General features: G+C 38.0%; 1 protein-coding gene across 1 annotated transcript in view; it reads right to left on the bottom strand.

Moving 5' to 3' along the window:
* Window positions 1-4,041: 4,041 nt before the first annotated feature.
* Window positions 4,042-17,972, bottom strand: part of brinp1 (bone morphogenetic protein/retinoic acid inducible neural-specific 1) — a 123,262-nt gene continuing 109,331 nt past the window's right edge. The window contains exons 7-8 of the mRNA XM_044334668.1: window positions 16,088-16,310; window positions 4,042-9,100 (exon numbers count right to left, since the gene is read on the bottom strand). Of these exons, the coding sequence (XP_044190603.1) occupies window positions 7,960-9,100; window positions 16,088-16,310 (1,364 nt within the window). The 3' untranslated portion in view covers window positions 4,042-7,959. The remainder of the gene's footprint in view (window positions 9,101-16,087; window positions 16,311-17,972) is intronic.

Below are 17,972 nucleotides of genomic sequence, written 5' to 3'. Positions count from 1 at the left end.
AGTAGATAATAGCTATATATTATATTAATATTTGTTTATGTCAATATACCTGTATCTTCATTAGCTTGTTGTCTTTGTTTTGTTGCAGATCTATATTTGTATCCTCCTGTACTTTTGCCTTGCTCATCCGTGAAAAACTGTACAGTATGTGTATAAATATATTGAAAGTTGCTGAAAACTGGACTCAAATTCAACATACTTATAAGTTACCTGGTTCATTGATTTCCAAACCACATAAAGCTAATCTAGCAGGAATGTCAAAAAACATAGTGTTATGGCTGCAGCTCTAATAATGCAGTCCAGCTCGATGTGCAAATTGCCTCAGATTTACATGAATCACATTATCAATGTTTGCTGAGGTTTGAAATATGCTTTTAATGTATTATTTAGTGATGAAAATTTTAGTTATGCATGGGTTCAATTAACACCTGCAAAGAAGGTCCTTACATCAGAACAAGCTTAAAATTGAGTTTGGCAGAGGGTGAGTTGAACAGGTAGGAATGCTGGTTAAGCAGCATGTAAGAATGACAAATGTATCTGGTGAGCCTGTCTCTCACTGAGAGAATATGCTGGTGGGCACAAAAGCAGTAGGTGCATTCTTAGAGTGACCAGAGACCTCATTAGATAAACTGATAATTTCATATCTGATTTTCATGTCAGTTATTTATGATTGAAGAATGTTAAGAAATCAATTTTCTCATTAAGGAATGTTAAGATATCACTTGCAATAAATAGAGATATGAGGATAGGGGATGGTCATTGAGATGTTTAAGAAAAACAAATGTAAAAATAAAATAATGATTATCTATATTAGCACTGATGAGTTCTGAGGTGTAGCAGAGGGGAGTTTACATCTGTAGCTCTCACTCGTAGTGAAGCAATTATCACAAGTTCATTTATTTAGATTGCAGTGTTGCTCGGGAAATTAGCTGAGAGCATTGGATGGATAAACAAGTTTTGGATTACAGAAGTGCTGGTGCTGTAAGTGTCGACGAGGTTAGCTGTTCAAATTAGAATTCATGTCACAGGGATCAGATAATACGCCTGATAGGGCAAATGTGTTACATCAGAGACAGTTATATTCCAAGCGACGACCAGATCCAGGCTCATATTGTTACAGTGGCTCTTTTCATGTACGAAGCGAATCATGTAGATGAGTGTGATATCTTACTAAAGGGGTCAGACATAATACTTACATGCATTGAGAAGTCACCAGTAATAAAAATGTAGGGGTTACCAAGTCAGAGATTAAATAAAAAGAAGTCTTCAAACAAAGTCTGTTGAAATCCTCTATCAGTATTTTCATCTGTATCAAAGCAAACTTTTTTTTTTTTTTTTAATTATTTGACATTTACATATGACATTTTACTGTAATTATTCTTAACATCTATGATGTTGGGAATTGTGCTAGTGCAATGATTGTGTAGTTGGAGAAAATATTTGTGTTCCACAAGCACCCAAAATTAATAAGACCACATTTCTCCACACTGCAATGCTATTTGCATTTTGAAAGTCTCTTGTGATTGTGGAAATTCTTTGAAAATTGTGATGTTAAGGGGCTGAATAATTTCAGACCTGGTCATATACTAGTTTTCATTCTTCCCAGAGGGGAAATAACACAAACTCTCCGAGAGAATTCTCAGATGTGAAGCAAAATGTTTGAATAGGATTACTATCTTTTTTTCTGCATTTAGAATGCTCTCTATTTAAGGGAAACATGTCAAGATTCTTGTTCACTGTGTTTTACCATAGATGTCACTTTGGATTGGAAACAGAAAGTTTGTTTCTGACTGTGAGGTTATTTTCATTCTTTCACTTGCTGTCTGTGTTAACTTGTACTCAGCTGAAAACTGCCTTAGTTTACCTCTGAGCTCATATATATGAGAGAGCATATTTTCCCTTGAAAACAGCTCTGTATGCTGCAGCATGCATCACACAGAAAGGTAAGGTAAACAAGCGTGACTTCAGGGTTCTTTGGGGTGACTTTATGCAACCTGGATAGCTTACTCTTTTACTACAGTCAGATTTGGGTGCAGAGCTTTCATGACTATGGCTTCATAGGGCTACACGCAGAGGCTAATCTGCACATGTGGATTTTGCTCTTTCACCTTAGTTACAAGGAATTTCAACCTTGTCAGTCATGGATACTGATGATGGGTCAGAGAGGGAGTGTATTTTAGGGGGATGCATAAAGGTGTGGGGTGGCTTTCCTGGGGCAGGGATCATGATATAATATCTGACAAATTGATTTGTCCTTCCCCAGGTGTTAAACAGTCTATATCTTTTCACATTCAACTTTGAAAGTAAACTTTGCCAGGAACTAGTTACCAGATTCATCAGCAATTCCAGTCCATTTGAAACACTACAGTAGAATCCCATCAACAGTGACAAGAAAAAGGTCATGAACACTGCCAGGAACAACATGATATAGATAAGATATCAGACAAATATATTTACTTCCTTCCACTCAGATATACAGATGAACTAAAGGTTCGGAAAACAGACAAGGAAAACTGGGCAACCAAACTTACTTCCTATCAGTTACTGGCAAGTGCAAAATATAGGGTAACACGGTATTCAGCAGGAGAAAGGTGCTAGATTGATTAAGCCTTTTATGTCTCGCTTGAGATGTTTGGATTACAATAGCTATTTAGCTATTCAATTAGCTCACATGGAGATGAAGAAAAAAGGCGCAGAGGGGAACCCAATTGTTGAATTTCTGTTGCATTGTTCCAAACCACAATGTGTTGTTGAATTTCTGTTGATTCATGGAGGACAAGTGCAAAACAGACAACCAATACAAACTTAGTTAGAAAATTGACCTAAAACTGCCCCTGAAGTGACTTTTTTCAGTAGTTCAAAATCTTGGCTTCTGAATGTCTAATGCAAACCTACACAGAGTATGGTATGGCAGGCAAGCAAATTTCAGTGTTTGAGGTAGCAATTTTAGAAGTTGTTTCGCCTCCTGTTGCATTTAAATCAAATAATCTTAAAAGCACTCCCTCAGTTTCTTTTTTATCCTTTCAGGTCAACTCAGCCTGGAATGACAGAACCATTTTCTTGGAAAAGAAAGGAGCTCTGGGGAGCTACACAATCATTTATGTCCATCAAATAAAATGTTTTCCTTTTAAAAAAATATTATGATCATTCTTTCATCCTGAAGTTAATGTTATTAAATTCTTAAAAATGCAGCGCAGATGTAAAGAAAACAAAGCAAGTCTCTGTGAGAACAGAAATAAATCTTAATTTAGATAAATGTTTACAGTGGGTGTGTAGACATTCAGAAACTAATAAGTGCACATAATAATATAATGTGATAAAATTGTAATAAAAGTAAAAGTCATAACTCACTGCAATAACTTTCTCTGTACATAACAAATTAATATATTTTGCAATAATTATTACATTATTTCTTGGTGACAGTATTTTATGCAAAATGTAATAAAACCATAATGCAACGATACATCAGTATTCTGAATCCCCTTAGTGTGTAAATCTTCTGCAGCCCATTTATGTCGCTGCTGCAGCTGTCAGGTAGTGGCTTATGTATCACTCACATGTTATCATGGGGGCATATTTCAATATATGTGTTCAAGACCGAGAACAGTTGCTCTGCTCTGATGCTCTCACCAACACCGCTTTTAGTCAGTGGAGTGCTACACAGACAAAACCAGGGAATGATAAGGTGGCTGTATGATAGGGAAATAAATACTGAACTGGTGGTGATTAATGCCACCGATTTACTGGATGTGAATCCTTGAGTACAAGCATTACTTCTTTTATTGCTTTCAGCAAACAATAAAATGTAAAGCTCCACAAAAACTGGTTGGCCAGGGACAAAATCATCGTTATCAGCAAACTTCAGAAACAGGATCATGCTCATGGTGAGAATGTTCTATAGAACCAAATGCTGTAGTTGAGAGAAAGTATTTTGTCATATTGACCACACCAGTATACTGAAATTAGCTGGTTCTGAAGATTTGGTAAATACTCTTCATACAGTAAGTGCTGCCTTGTGGTGTGCTAAATACTCTTTTTAAGGGAAATGGTACAAACAAGCCTTGCTCTTCTTATTAAATATAGCCTTTTAATGAGAAATAGATTATTATATGAAACATTCATTTGAAATAAGCTGATATAATGATCTCAACAGAACAGCAAAAAGTACATAGGCAAGGTATTAGGTGTAAAAATCTTTAGACATATCCATGGATACATGTAAGCAACACTGTGGTAGCATAATGCCATACGAGTATATGTGCTTGTTTTATGGACGTTGTAGTGGCTCAAAACTAAATTGCAATGTACAGTATGTCCTGACAATATAAAAACAGTCATAAATTGTCATGAATCTAATTAGATACATAAGACATGAGTGCCCTGTACTTTGTGCTAATGTACTCAAATGGAGGGCTTTTTTTTGAAGTAGTCTTTGTATTCCCTTTCAATATTGTTATTATTTTTTTTAATAATATTGTCACTGTAGCAGAGCATTGTTACTGTAACAGAGTTAATATTTACATATATATTGTACAACAGGGGACAAAAAAAAATATCCACCATTACTTCATGTCATCCTTCATCTCTGTCTGGTGGTTGATTTCCCCACATGCACAAAACCATCTTGAGGGCTTAGTCCTCAAGAGGAGATGAGAAGTGTATATTTGATCAAAATGTATGGTCTTAAATTCTGAAGTCAATTCAGTGTTACACATCTGTGTAACATGTAGAAATTTTCTCCAGTTCTAAACATGTTAAAGGGATAGATAACAGGCACTTAATAATAACAATAATAATAATAATAATAATACAAATAATAATAATAAGGTGGTAGCCATTCGTTTGGATAGTCCAATGGTGATGCTGAACAATCAAGTTAATACTCAAAGTGTCAATCCCCTATTCACTGCATTTCTCATAGATTACAGGATTGTGGCCATTTTAGGACATCTCAGGCTTATTAGGCTTAGCTTCATTTTGTCAAAATCAGCTTTACATCAGCTTAAACTAATCTGTTAGAAGTTACTGTGAGTATGCAATGTTACAATGATAATGCTATGGATGCTAACATATTTGGTGTTAAGTGCTACCATATCAACACCAGCATGCTAATACGCTCAAAATTCATAACTGAGCCTAATAAACTTGTATAATACCATGACGCCTTGAGACACCTGAACAGGCACCATTTCGCTGTCCTCCATCCAAGTTGGTGTTTGACCGGGCGGCAGCAGGGTGCAACTCTGCCACCAGAGCTATCATCTACATTCAAGCAGATACACCGTTTATGACACACTACATTTTACTGCTATCCATCTATCCAGATGCCCTCTCTCACCTTGCTGCTGCCTCTTATCTCAAGGCAGAGCTGCAATCTTATGCACATTAAAAACAATGTAGTACTGCAGTGGTAGCTGCTCACTCTCTGAAAGCACTTTTTATGGATGTTTAGCAAGACGCCTGGCAAAGAATAGTTAAGAGATCAATCTGACAACATAACTGAGCCTGACAAGCTGAGCCTTAGTTGTCTTAAACTGGCCACTACATACAGTATGTGCTAACCCATACACTGAATATCTCTTTGAATAACATTTTTTTTCAGACTACTGAATCAAATGGATTCATTAGACTTGGTAGTTGCTTAATACGTAAGTGACTAAGTTGTGGTTATTAATAGAGCACCTCTCAAACTTGCTTCACAAAAAAATGACAGTAAAATAAAACACTTGCACTAATCATTGTCTCACAGAGCCAGATGAGCAATGATTCTGTCACATAATGATAAGAATGCAAATTTAGAGGCAGCTAGTTGAAGTTGGGATTGTGGATGCAGTAAAATCTGCAGCTGACAAAGCTACGTCCCTAAGGTTTCGTTCCAGGACCACTGTAATTGATTGCTGAAATATTTGTGTTTAAGACATGTTGAATTGGTGAGGAATTTCAAATCTGGTTAGCTGTTTCATAGTTTCTTCCCACACTTAAGTCACAACCCACCATGGTTTTCCCCTAACATATTATGTACCTCTGCACTGCCCACAAGACTAGTCTTATCACAATGTAAAAGAGCAACAACATTTAAAAAAAAAAAAAAAACACACACACAATTAAAAACCATCAAGCCAACCAAACTATAGGCACAGCAAGAAACCAACAAACAAACAAAAAAAAATTGAAAAAAGGAAAATTATGGATTTTTAGAAAGCTTTCAATTCATCTGGCATCTTTTCCACTGGGAAGATTTTTTTTTCCAGAGTTTGGGTGCCACAGCAGCAAATGTAAAGGGGTGAAGAAGTTGCAGATGTCATGCAAAGACACATGAATGAAGGAACTGTAATATAAATTCTGTCTTTAACAAACAGAAAAGTAATGGATTATACATAAAGTATAAAGTGTAGACATAAAGTCATCAACAATAGCAATGTTTTAGCATTGGATTACCCAAATAAGTGTGACTAACAATACATAGGTAGTGTTTCATATTTCAGTTTGAATATTGAGAGTCTTAAACAATGTTGCAGCTCTGTTGATGTTTCCAGCAACAAGCAAAACAAGGTTAAATTTTAATAGCTGAAAAGAAAAAAAAAATGTATGTGGTCATAAAAAGCTTACAGATTAATCACTGCCAAAAATGTATTTTAAGCTTTAATATAACAATATCTTAATCTTTTTTTTTTCTTTTTTCTGCGGCACAACATATAAATTTGATGGCTTTACAACACAATTGCTATCCAACATAATATGCCTTCTTTTGTCATCTGCCTTTTTGCTGTGCTCTTATCTCAAATTAACTGAGAGAGAAAACAAACATACAAATGGAACATTTTTGTCATGTTTTGAAGTAAGTACTTAGTGAAATGGGGATGACATTTATGCCTTACTGTATGTCTACCTCAGGGAAGTGTATGGCTTTAAGTTGTCTTGTAAATGTGACTGAATGATGAATGTTTACATTTTGCTCTTGGTGCTGAAAAGCTCCACGAATCAGCAGTCACAACATGTACATTTTGCAAAGCTGTACAAAATAGCATTGATTGTTAAATCTTCAGACCACAATATTGCACTCACGCACCAGGAGGTACTGCCTTGTGAAAAACACAGCTTGAATTTCAAACACGGGAAGAAGCGCTCCAAATGCAAGATTCAGCTTAGATTGGAGTCAATCTCAAATGACACATTCAATTAACGAACAGCAATAAGCATCAAGCCAAAAAAAGGTATACGCACACGCACACATACACACACATTCACCCACATATATATGTATATATAAACAGCTGGCTTTTATTTGACATGACTATCCATTACTGCCCTGCTGTGTGCCTTATGTGTCAGAACAATGACAGAGTGCCTCATAACTCACAAAGAGCAATGCCGATTCGCTGTGGGTTTGAAATGTAATAAAGAGTCTATAAGTAATGTGTTGACTACTTAATCACTAGGGCTATTTAATCCTTATAATGTATAAACATTTTTAATACTAAACTGCCCGTTATTTTCCACATTAGCTGAAATAAAAGGATATCTGGTCTGCCCTTGTATTATGTCATTATTCCTTTAAAAATGTTTTTTCTCAGTAAAGAATGGCAGTTTCAGATATAACCTTTGATCCCTCGGAGTAAAATCAAGGCCTCTTTTTCACCAGTACATAGATTTAATATTTCTTTTTTTCTCTCTCTCTCTTTTAAGTTCTTTTAGGGAATGACAGACATGCTGGGACAAATATGATACAGTCCTTATAGTGGTTCCATTAATCTTCTTAATCTTCCTGAAATGCTTTTCATCACTGCCTTTTTCCTTTTTCTCTTTAAGAATTATGCTTACAAAGTTAATATTACATCAAAAGGCAGAAAAGGTCCAAAAATGAAAAAGAGAAAACAAAATTAAGATTAATATCCCCTCATAGTTCATTTGTTGGGTGTTTCTGTTTAGTTTGCTGTCCTTATGTTAATGTTACAATGTTCAACAGAGTTTTGCAGTCAGGTGATCTGATTGTTTTAGTATCTCTGTGCTGTACATGTCCAAGGCATGATTTACTCGAATCATCTCACTGTTGTTGAGCTTGAGCCTATGCTTTAGCATACAAGAGAAGAGGTCCAGCTGGGGTTTGCCAGGTGCAGATGGAGGGGCTAGGCGGTTAATCCGATCCCGAATGTCCAGTAACAGGAGCATAACAGATGAGGATGAGTAGAACTGAGTTCCTTGTGTGTACGACTGGTTTACCTGCTGCACAGCACTACGAAGCAGGTCGGCATTAAAGCGCAGGCTGTAGCCGAACACTTGGATATCAGATATTTTTATGTAGATCTGGCGCTTGTTAGGGTCTGCAAGATCCACTGGGCCCTGTCCCGTGTCATTGCGCAAGCCAGTTGGGATCTTAGCACGGCTACGCAGGTAGATGTGCACTGTCTCAAAGAAGGTCTTCCACCGGTTGCCCAGCAGGAGAGTCCAGTTGAAGCACTGGGAGTTCTGCAGTCGTACTTTTTCCCAGCGTGGGTAACCATGTTCACCAAAGGGCATGCTCCAGCCTTCTGAGTGGCTACCACTGAACGGGTTGACATAAACGAAGAACATGGGATCAATACTGCTATTTCGCATCTGGCAAATCTTCATTGATAGACCGATTATCATGTGGAGGTAGTCCATCCGGTTTTTGTTACTTTTGAGAGTCAGGGACATGCGCTTACGCCATCGTGGGTCAAAGAAGGTCTCTAGGCGGATCTCATTACTGATGAAAGTGGTGTGAATGTACAGTCGTGAATCCATTTTCTGTAACAGGTATTTGAGTTCCAAATCTTGAAAGTCCAGATCAGTTTCAAAGCTGATGAACTGCTCACTTCGTTCTGAGTCCACATTCTGGGGCTCACAGCGACCACGGTACAACTTGTAGCCCTTGTTGCAGGAGCCACATTGTGAGATGTTGGCTAGGCTGCACATGGCACAGCTGTTGTTGCCACCTATGACACAAGGGATGGGTCGCTGGCAGAGGGTGACACCTGTGTGGCACACGCATGTCCTTTGGCTCTCCAGGAAGGTCCCCCAGAACCCATTTTCATTGCAGTAGAGGAAAGACTGAACCCTGTTGAGCCACTGCATCACAGACCTAGAGAGAGAAAAGAAGAAAAAACGGGATAGAAGCATTAACAGTGGAAAGTTCAAACCCTAATTTTATGGTCCACTCTTCACATCACACCAGCACGATTTAATGTTTAGTTCATTTACTACAAATTGTGTATACATTACTGCTGCCAAACTTTCCATAGAATACTGTAGTGTTTTTTAGGTTGCATTTCTTATGATTTCCAGAAAATTTGCAGTAGCATACAGTAACTGTAAAAAAATAAAGTTAATAATAAATAAATAATAAATAATAAATATGACTCATTAAGTTAACTGGGGTGGATTACTAGACCTTACTGAGGAATTCTTGGCAAGTTGACTTAACCATACTGAAATGAATGGACACAAATGGCTGACTGGAAGTAGAAAAACATTAAAAAAAACAAACAATGGAATTCTTTGTTAAATGTTTGGCAGAAATGTATATATGAAAAAATATCTACTCAGGGTAGTCAGGAAATAGGATAATCTCTTCCCTTCATAGGGGAGGAGTTCTGTTAATTCCCTCAGGTGGAAGGCATTACTTGCTATTCTTGTCTTGTCTCTTCTTTCCCCCTCAGGCATCTTTCCTTGTCATCTTGTCAGTGTTGGAACTTTTCTGACTATAGGAGATGAATTCTGAATCCAGATTTTTCAGAGGGGAGGGCTGGTCAAGGTTAGCTTGACATGTTAATGAACCTAAGCTAACTATGATGGATGACACCGCATTCTCAGCAGGCCAGAAAGCCCTCAAGCTATACCTAAATGAGCCAGAACAGATCACCTATAGAGGACAATGCAAGCACAATGTTTGAATGTGCTAACTTTAGCTTCAAATTGAGGATGGGATCAAGTGCAGGTGTGCTATTTGTACACACAATGTTATACAACATCATAAGTACAGAACATTTCAAAATGCAAAGGACATTAGGAAAATAAGTTAAAATCAACAATAAAAAAGCACTTTCCTGTAAACTTTTTTGTTTTTAATCTTCCCGCCACAATATAATTTCCATGATACTATTATCCTCACACCCTCTCTCAAATATGTGGTCTTTCAATGCCTGCATTTTAGGAACTGGAACATTAACTTGAAGTGTACATATTCAATAGCAATAATTTGAATATGTATGCTTATTCACACACACACACACACACACAAATTTGATTGCTACCAATATCATGGTCATTCCAATATTGTTTGCCAGCTGTTCATATGCTTCTACTGATCCATAAAACTCTAAGAATAAAAACATTTTGAAGGGGCTTGAAATGTAAATCAATAAGTCATCAGCATACAATCAGACTTTGTGTTTCATTTTGTGGGGCCATTGCACAGAAAAAGATCACAAGCATCGCAATGGCATGCATTAATAGGAGAGGGGAAAGTTGACAGCCCTATCTGCCAGAACACTTTAAAGTGACTAGAACTGTAACCATTAAACTATACTGAAGAATGGGGTTGGGCATAGAGCAATTTCATTAAGAGAATACATTTAGAAGCAATTACCCAAAGAAGAACTTCTCCATGTGGGTGGCTAAATTATCATCCAGTATCTTGTTATCAGTGCCCAGTAAGCTCATTTGTCTGTACAATTCTGTGTCACAAATGAGAACAGGGAAGACAGGTAGAGGACCCAAATGCAGACTTGGCAGACAGACAGGTTGAATGAGGGGGCTTTAAAGCTCAAAACACAAATGACAGGCTTACAGTTAGTCTGCGGGCAATGAGTCTGAAACAGGCAAACAAAGTCCAAAAGGAGAAAAGAAAAGGCGGGCAGGCAGGTAGGTCAAAAACAGGCTGAAAGGGCGAAGGGAAACACACACAGGAAAAGCAGGAATTGTGACATTCTGGGTATAAAGGGTTTTTCATATATACTATATGGGGAGATAAATAGATAAATATAGTTGGCCTAACATCAGAATATCAAATGCCACATTAAATTAAATCTGTATAATTATAATAATTTATAGGCACTCCTTGTTAATATTTTGAACATCCAGGTCCTGAAAAAAAACAAAACTTCAAAGCACACATACTCATTCTTGACACCAAGATTGCAGTACGCCACTGGATTGACATCACTACACCCTCTACTGCACTTCTCCTCCCACTATAGTGCAAGGTGAATCACCAAGATACCAAACTGGCACAGTCGAAGAAATAACCTAAGAGCACCCTAGGAAAATACCCGTCTGCCAGTGCAACACTGCATTCCTAATCCTGTTTCATAGATAGACATAGATTCACATGGTCTTTCCAACACTGCAACCCAGTGGATAATGTCCATCATTGATAACATGGTTTGTTTGTTCCATAGCAGACTTGGAATGTGACCTGTGAGATGAAATGTCTTAATATCCTGGTACAGGCACTTAATCTGTGATTTTATATCACTTTACATCACTTCTCTGTCGTATTGAAATATTGCCATGAGTCTCTTTAGAAAGATGGTTGTTTCATGTTTAGCTTCCTCCAGCTTGTGTCTGCTGTCCATGCCAGTATGCAAGACTAATTTTTCTCTTTTTTCCCCTTTTGGGGTAAACCATGGGTAAGAGAGCAGGGCTACAGATGTATACAATTTTGAGGAACTTGAAAATCAAACAAACAAACAAAAAGCTAAATTCATAATGCTTTTGTACATGATTGTTTTTTGAAATATTAAATCAAACTTGTACATTAATGACATACAGCTACATTCTGTAACTTGCAAAGATTAAATATAATTTTACGTATTTTCCTCATTTCCAGCTCTATATTTTTATTTTTGGACTCCACTAGAGTAGCTTGGCATGATTCACAATTCAAAAAACTCCTTATTTAGTCTTAGCTCCTGTCTCTTTAAAGCCACCCTCTTGATGAGCCCACTCTGTTCTGATTGGCCAGCTTTCCGGAAGCTTTCCAAGGGGCAGCTGTATCAGAGTCTTGTTAAGTGACCGCCAATGCAAACCAAGCATTTCCTGCTTTACTGCTTCACACTAAGAGCTTGGGAGACTTTTATTGTGAAGAATTTACAGGAAATTGTTTCCTCACCAAATTTGTTAGCAGCACTAAAAACAACCTACGTACATATTTGGAGCTCTTTGTTCAGCAGATCAGTTAGAAATAATGCAGAGAGGAATAGTACAAACAGAAACAGCTACAGTGATGATGATGTTTGATGAAGAGCTGCAGATGACCAGCACTCTTCCAACAAGTAAACAACTTATTTTACTTTGCCCTGCTGTGTAATGGAAAAACACTCATAGTGTGCCAGCTCAACTTGAGTCATGACTTGGCATGACTAGCCCCAAAACAATGGAAAATTGCCATAATGTTAGCGGTGCAGTGCAGTGAACTCTGTGTGTGGAGCAGATGACCATATAAAGAAATCCATCACAAGCCTACATCGGCTCAGGCTGTGAGTAGAAAAAACCCTTGGAAACCGAACGTTCAAAGCCAGTGCTTTTTGCTCACAGGGATGACTTCTACATACGTTTACCTCATTATTTTGACACTTTGGCCACGTTTAATATGAACATCTGATATTGTAACATTATATATGACTGGAAATAAGGAAAAGCACCATAGGTCCGCTTTAAAAACCTGTGCCTCATTGGAAATGCCATACATAAATTGATAAGGCATATAAAAGAGATTTGTTTCACAGGTGCCTCAAATACAAAACTATTCCCATCATTTTTATTGGCTATCCATTATTGCATTTGACACAGGCACAGTTATAATGATCCCTCCTTTGAATTTATTTGCAATAACTGTTGAAATATCTAGTCTGAAATACTGAGATAAAATATGTTCCACCATATAACTGCCTCCTCAATAAGCTAGTTGAGCGCATCATGCAGATTAGTTTTATTTTTGCCTTGTTTTTTCCATATAAAGCCATGGATTTGCCATAGGAAATTAAATGAAAATACACAGGAATGGACACTGTTTTCATGAATTTGAACACACGGTGCTCTGTGTTTGTAATGGCGCATCAAACAGCCGTGGTAGTTAGATGACACACATCATAGATCCCTCCTACGTTGAAGCAAGTAAAAGAGAAAAAAACATCAGAGCAGGAGAATTGAGTCTGCCACTGATCAAAGAAAACAGAAAAAGAAAGATCAACAGATGGGGCATGCAAATTAAAAATGGTATTAATAATAGTGTAAAAGAGAGCAATATCCTTGTAAGATGCCTGTAGCATAAAACTAAGAAATTTGGTCGGGATATGTATAACTGTTTGTCAAGTCAGAACTTTAATTGTGGGCATACAAGTAGTGTCGTGTCAAAATCAATTGAAATTAGGGCAAAGTAATTCATCATATGGAGGGTACATTCATATTTGTAAGTACCCCTAACTTTGAACATGAATAATTAACGCCGATGCATAGCCTAAATGCAAATGATTTGACTGGGAGTGATGCTACTTCATATCTGTCACTATTAATTATTTATACCTAAGACAAACTGCTCTGTTCATTCTACTTGAAGCAAACTGCTCTACTAATTACAGGAAATGCAATAACAAATCCAATATAGTTCAGCTATAAAGTTTTCAAATTGTTATTGCAGTGACTGTTCACAACAGGAATTTACGATGCTCATATTGAATGGATGCCTTGTGGTGAGGTAAAGCTAGAGAAATGGTAAGTTGATGACATGCAGTCATAATTATGGCCAGCCAACAATGCTTCTGGTGCCTGTCTTTCATTAGCTGATGTAAATATATGTTTATTGACTGACCTTATTTAATATGCAATGGTGAAGGGGCAAAATGATTTCCAGTTTAACTTGATAACATAAGTTTTCATCATAATTTCATCGTAATTGCACTTAGTAATGAAATGAAACTAAAGAGTAGCTGGTTCATTCAGAATTAGTTACTCTATAGTGTCGGTCAATTATCAGTGAATGCATATTACAGTAAATGCGTATCTCTGTTTAGTACTCAGCTATGAATATACTGTATGTTTATTCACATTCACGATTATGGCTGCACTAACAATGTGTGTGATAAACATGGTTTATTAAGCAGCTAGAAGGTCATTCAAGACACATGATACATTATACATGGAAAGAAGATTTACTCATGAATCCAAACTTAACTCCATGACTGGACTAGCTTTCCTAACCAGCCTGACTACAGCTTTTACCTCTCCAGCACCTGCAGAACCTTACTACAGACACAGCTTTCTTAGAAAGTATCAAGTTATAGTGTCTCTTCTTGTTTAGGTTTAAGATGTACATGTTAATAAGCGAGCAAAATATACAGACCCCATAGGAACTGTTTCTTGTACTGTTTCGTACTGTTTCTCACTAGTTGGTCTAACACATAGTTTTGTAGTTTTAAAAACAGTTTCATTTGGATCTGTGATCCAAGTGACCACTGGGGGTTTATAGCTCGGAGGATTTCTCCCATGTAGAGGAGGCTGGATGGTGTTAAAACCACTGGAGAAGTCAATGAACATGATTCTTGCAGTGCCTCTCCAAGTGGGAGTATGCACAGAGTAGCAGGTGAATGACAACATCCACCCTATTGTGGGCCTGATGAATGAACTGGACAGGATCCAAACAGTCTCTCACAAGGGATCTGGTCTGCTGTAATTCAGAACCCTGATGTGCCCATTCTTGGCCACTGAGGCCAGTCAAGATGTTTTTCACATCATCATCAGCACCCTCTGCAGTCACACTGACAGGTTGGAGATGTGCTGAGGTGGCTGGCCCACCTTGAAAACACTTGGGCTGATGCTTTATGGGCATTCAGCTTTGCTTCAATTCCCTCAATCTCTGATTAGCTGCAATAGACTGCCCAGAAAAGAGATGAGGGTTGGAGTCCTTGTTGGTGATAGGGGCCTCTTTTTTGAATCAAGGAAGGCTAATGGAATGACAGCACCAGTGATCAAAAACACCATAGGGCAAACTTACAAATAACTGATTTAAACGTATAATTTCAACAGTAACTCTTTTAGAACTGTAAGAGTAATTGTATGTGGGTCTTGGACTTGAGATGAAACAAAACAAAATGATTTTCTGAACAACAGTATATACTGTTTGGCATAGTTTAGGACCACAGTCTGAGCTATAGACCACTTATTCACCACTCATATGAATGTAAAGTGCATACACAAGCACACGGAGGTGATGAAAACAAACAAATTCTCCATCTCAGGCAAAGCCGTCTCACACAAGCAAGCAAATAAACATGCTGCTCTTATTTCCAGTGCCATCAGGCGGCCTTGATGCGTACTCCATGGAAGAGGAAGCGCATACTGTGGCTCTTTGATAACACTTCAGAACAAACCTTTGCCAACTCTCACACACAAATGTGGGTGAGCTCCTTTTCTGTCAGTGACAGTTGACAACCGCTCATTTTCGGACCACTTAAATGAATATTTTACAGATTCTGTCTCCATTTAGATGGTGACATCCCCTACACAGAACAGTTTTAGGGGTGTTTCATGTGGCAGCGGGGAACTTTGCATATTTTGCATAGTGCTTTCTGATATTTGCCAAAGTGAATGGGGGAAGTTCCTGGCATTTCAGGCAGTGCTGACACCATGGCACATCCGCAGCAAGGCTCTTAAGCTGCAACTGCAGTAGGTGGTGACAGATGTGTGCAATGACCTATCAAGAAAACTCTCACAGCTACATTTTCTCTTCAGACTGCAATGTGAAATACAAGAGTGAGCAAGAGTGCTTTGGGCATGTGCAAGCCTCAGCACTAAGTTGACTTGATGGACAGAAACAACAGAACCATAAGTTGAAATATATAATGGATGACATCCTTGGTGTGTATGCTTCAAGAAGCAACAATCAAAATAAACCGCCTACATCATCTCTGAGGAGAAATTTCCCCGAAGTATGTCACTCCTGTGTGGGATATATTTTCACCACTGTTTTTTTCCAACCAAATATTCAAGAAACATCACCTTTGGTTTATGCTGCTGAGTAAACCCACATCTAATTTCCATCACGTTGTGTGGAGGTTGTATTTCTACCCACCTCTCCCTAGGCATCTGGTGGTTAGGATTGTGGTGACAACGGATGCTGAGGCCAAAGAGCTTGCGGGCGGTGCGCTGGATCTTGAGCCGCTGTATCTCAAGGGAGCTCTGAAGGAGCCTATAGCGGGCCTGCAGGTCCCAGTCGCTGCCCCACAGGAGATGAACACTGCTGATGGGTAGGAAGTGAGTGGAGGGCAGCCTCTTCAGGAAGGACTTGAACTCATCTGGATGACAGACAGGGATGGAATGAGAGAGCAAGTTGCAAAACAGATTCAAAGAGTGAAGAGAGAAATGTACTTTTTTTTCAATGCAATATCTCAACAAAGTTAAACAAATGCCAGTGTAACTTTTACCACTTAGAATATCTCTATGTGGTTTTTCTTGACTCATGTATTTGTTCAGCCCTAATCCAGCTAAGAATCCTGGATAGAATTACAGACCACCAACAGTAAGCAGCAGACTGTAGATCTCCTGAATCAGTTGTATTTCTATGGCAATGTAGACTTTTAGTCTATTCATAAGCTGTCCATCTGAAATCATTGTTTGTTGTAATGAAGAGCACTGATGCAACACTAATCTATTTTAAATTTGAAACTGCAACAAACAACAGTTCAGCAATTTCAACAAAGCATGGAACAAGACAAAAACACGTTCTTTTCACTTTGCCAGAAGTTTAAAAAAAGTTTCTGCACACAGAGGAGACATAGTTTTCAGAAAATGCTTGCAAAGTAGGTCTTCTCATATGTGTTTATTTTTTTGTAGTTTATATAGTATAGAAACATAAACTGTGCATATGAGCAAAATGTGATAATATTACTATTATAATAATGATATCTCAAATCATTCAAAATAAAAAATACAATTTAAAAAATACCTGTAGTACACTGCCAAAGAATGATTTTGAGCAGACTCTACTGTATATCCCTTCATTTTTATTTTAGCTTAAATAATGTCCGTTCTATATTGTCAAATGTGTCAGTGGTCAGTTTTGAATTATTCAAAGGTTGCTGTTGATATTTCCGTTTACTTTTTTGCAGCTGTTCTGAGCATTTGCCGAGAAATAAGACGCTGAGTGCAATGATCACCCTCTTACTCTGTACTCCCACACAGTCACTGAAGAGCACTGCCCTAACAAATTTGTGCCCACCAGTGGTAATGATTGCCCTTATGGTCCTCTTGCTGCCTCTGATAATTATTGCATGTCTCCTCCTCAGACAACTCGTGAGCCCAGCTCTCTGACCCTTGTTTTCAACACTCTGCTACAATTTTTAGCAACAGTGGACACAAAGATACTACTACTAAAACTCCAGTGGCAAATACACAGGGACATCAAAATTTTTATTTGGTATGCTAATTAAGAACATGTTCAAGTCAATTCAAGATACTCAGAGTAGCTTATCATTATCTCTTCAGATGAACTTAAGGACATAATTATGAATAATAGAGAGAATATCTCCTTTTCCCATATTCAAGAGATGCAAAGACCTGTACATTATGCCAGTACCCCCCTACAGACCTCTCCACAATAGTTTAACAGCATTAACCAGAGTTGAGAGCTCTTTTTCAGCCACAGCTGAAAAATGTCAGATTTTCCTCCACCCTCCTCCCAGGCATGTCTGAGCTCCCTTCCCCCTTTTCTTCAAAGACACCAGATTCCTTCTCCTCCCCTGTTTTGAACTTGCCATATTCCTCCACCCAGTCTTCAGAGATGTTAGGTACCTCCCTCACTCTTTTCCAAGAAAAGCTGGGTGTCTCCAGCACCCACTATTCAAAATTGTCTAATTCCTTCACCTCAAAAAAAAAAAAAGTTATCGAGTCACTCACTTGTGCCAGTTCAATAGTTGCCAAGTCCTTTCACATAAGCTTCAAAGCCATCAAGGATCCCT

The sequence above is a fragment of the Thunnus albacares genome, chromosome 18 (assembly GCF_914725855.1).
Source record: "Thunnus albacares chromosome 18, fThuAlb1.1, whole genome shotgun sequence".
NCBI lineage: Eukaryota > Metazoa > Chordata > Actinopteri > Scombriformes > Scombridae > Thunnus > Thunnus albacares.
This window is presented reverse-complemented; position numbering and strand designations above follow the sequence as displayed.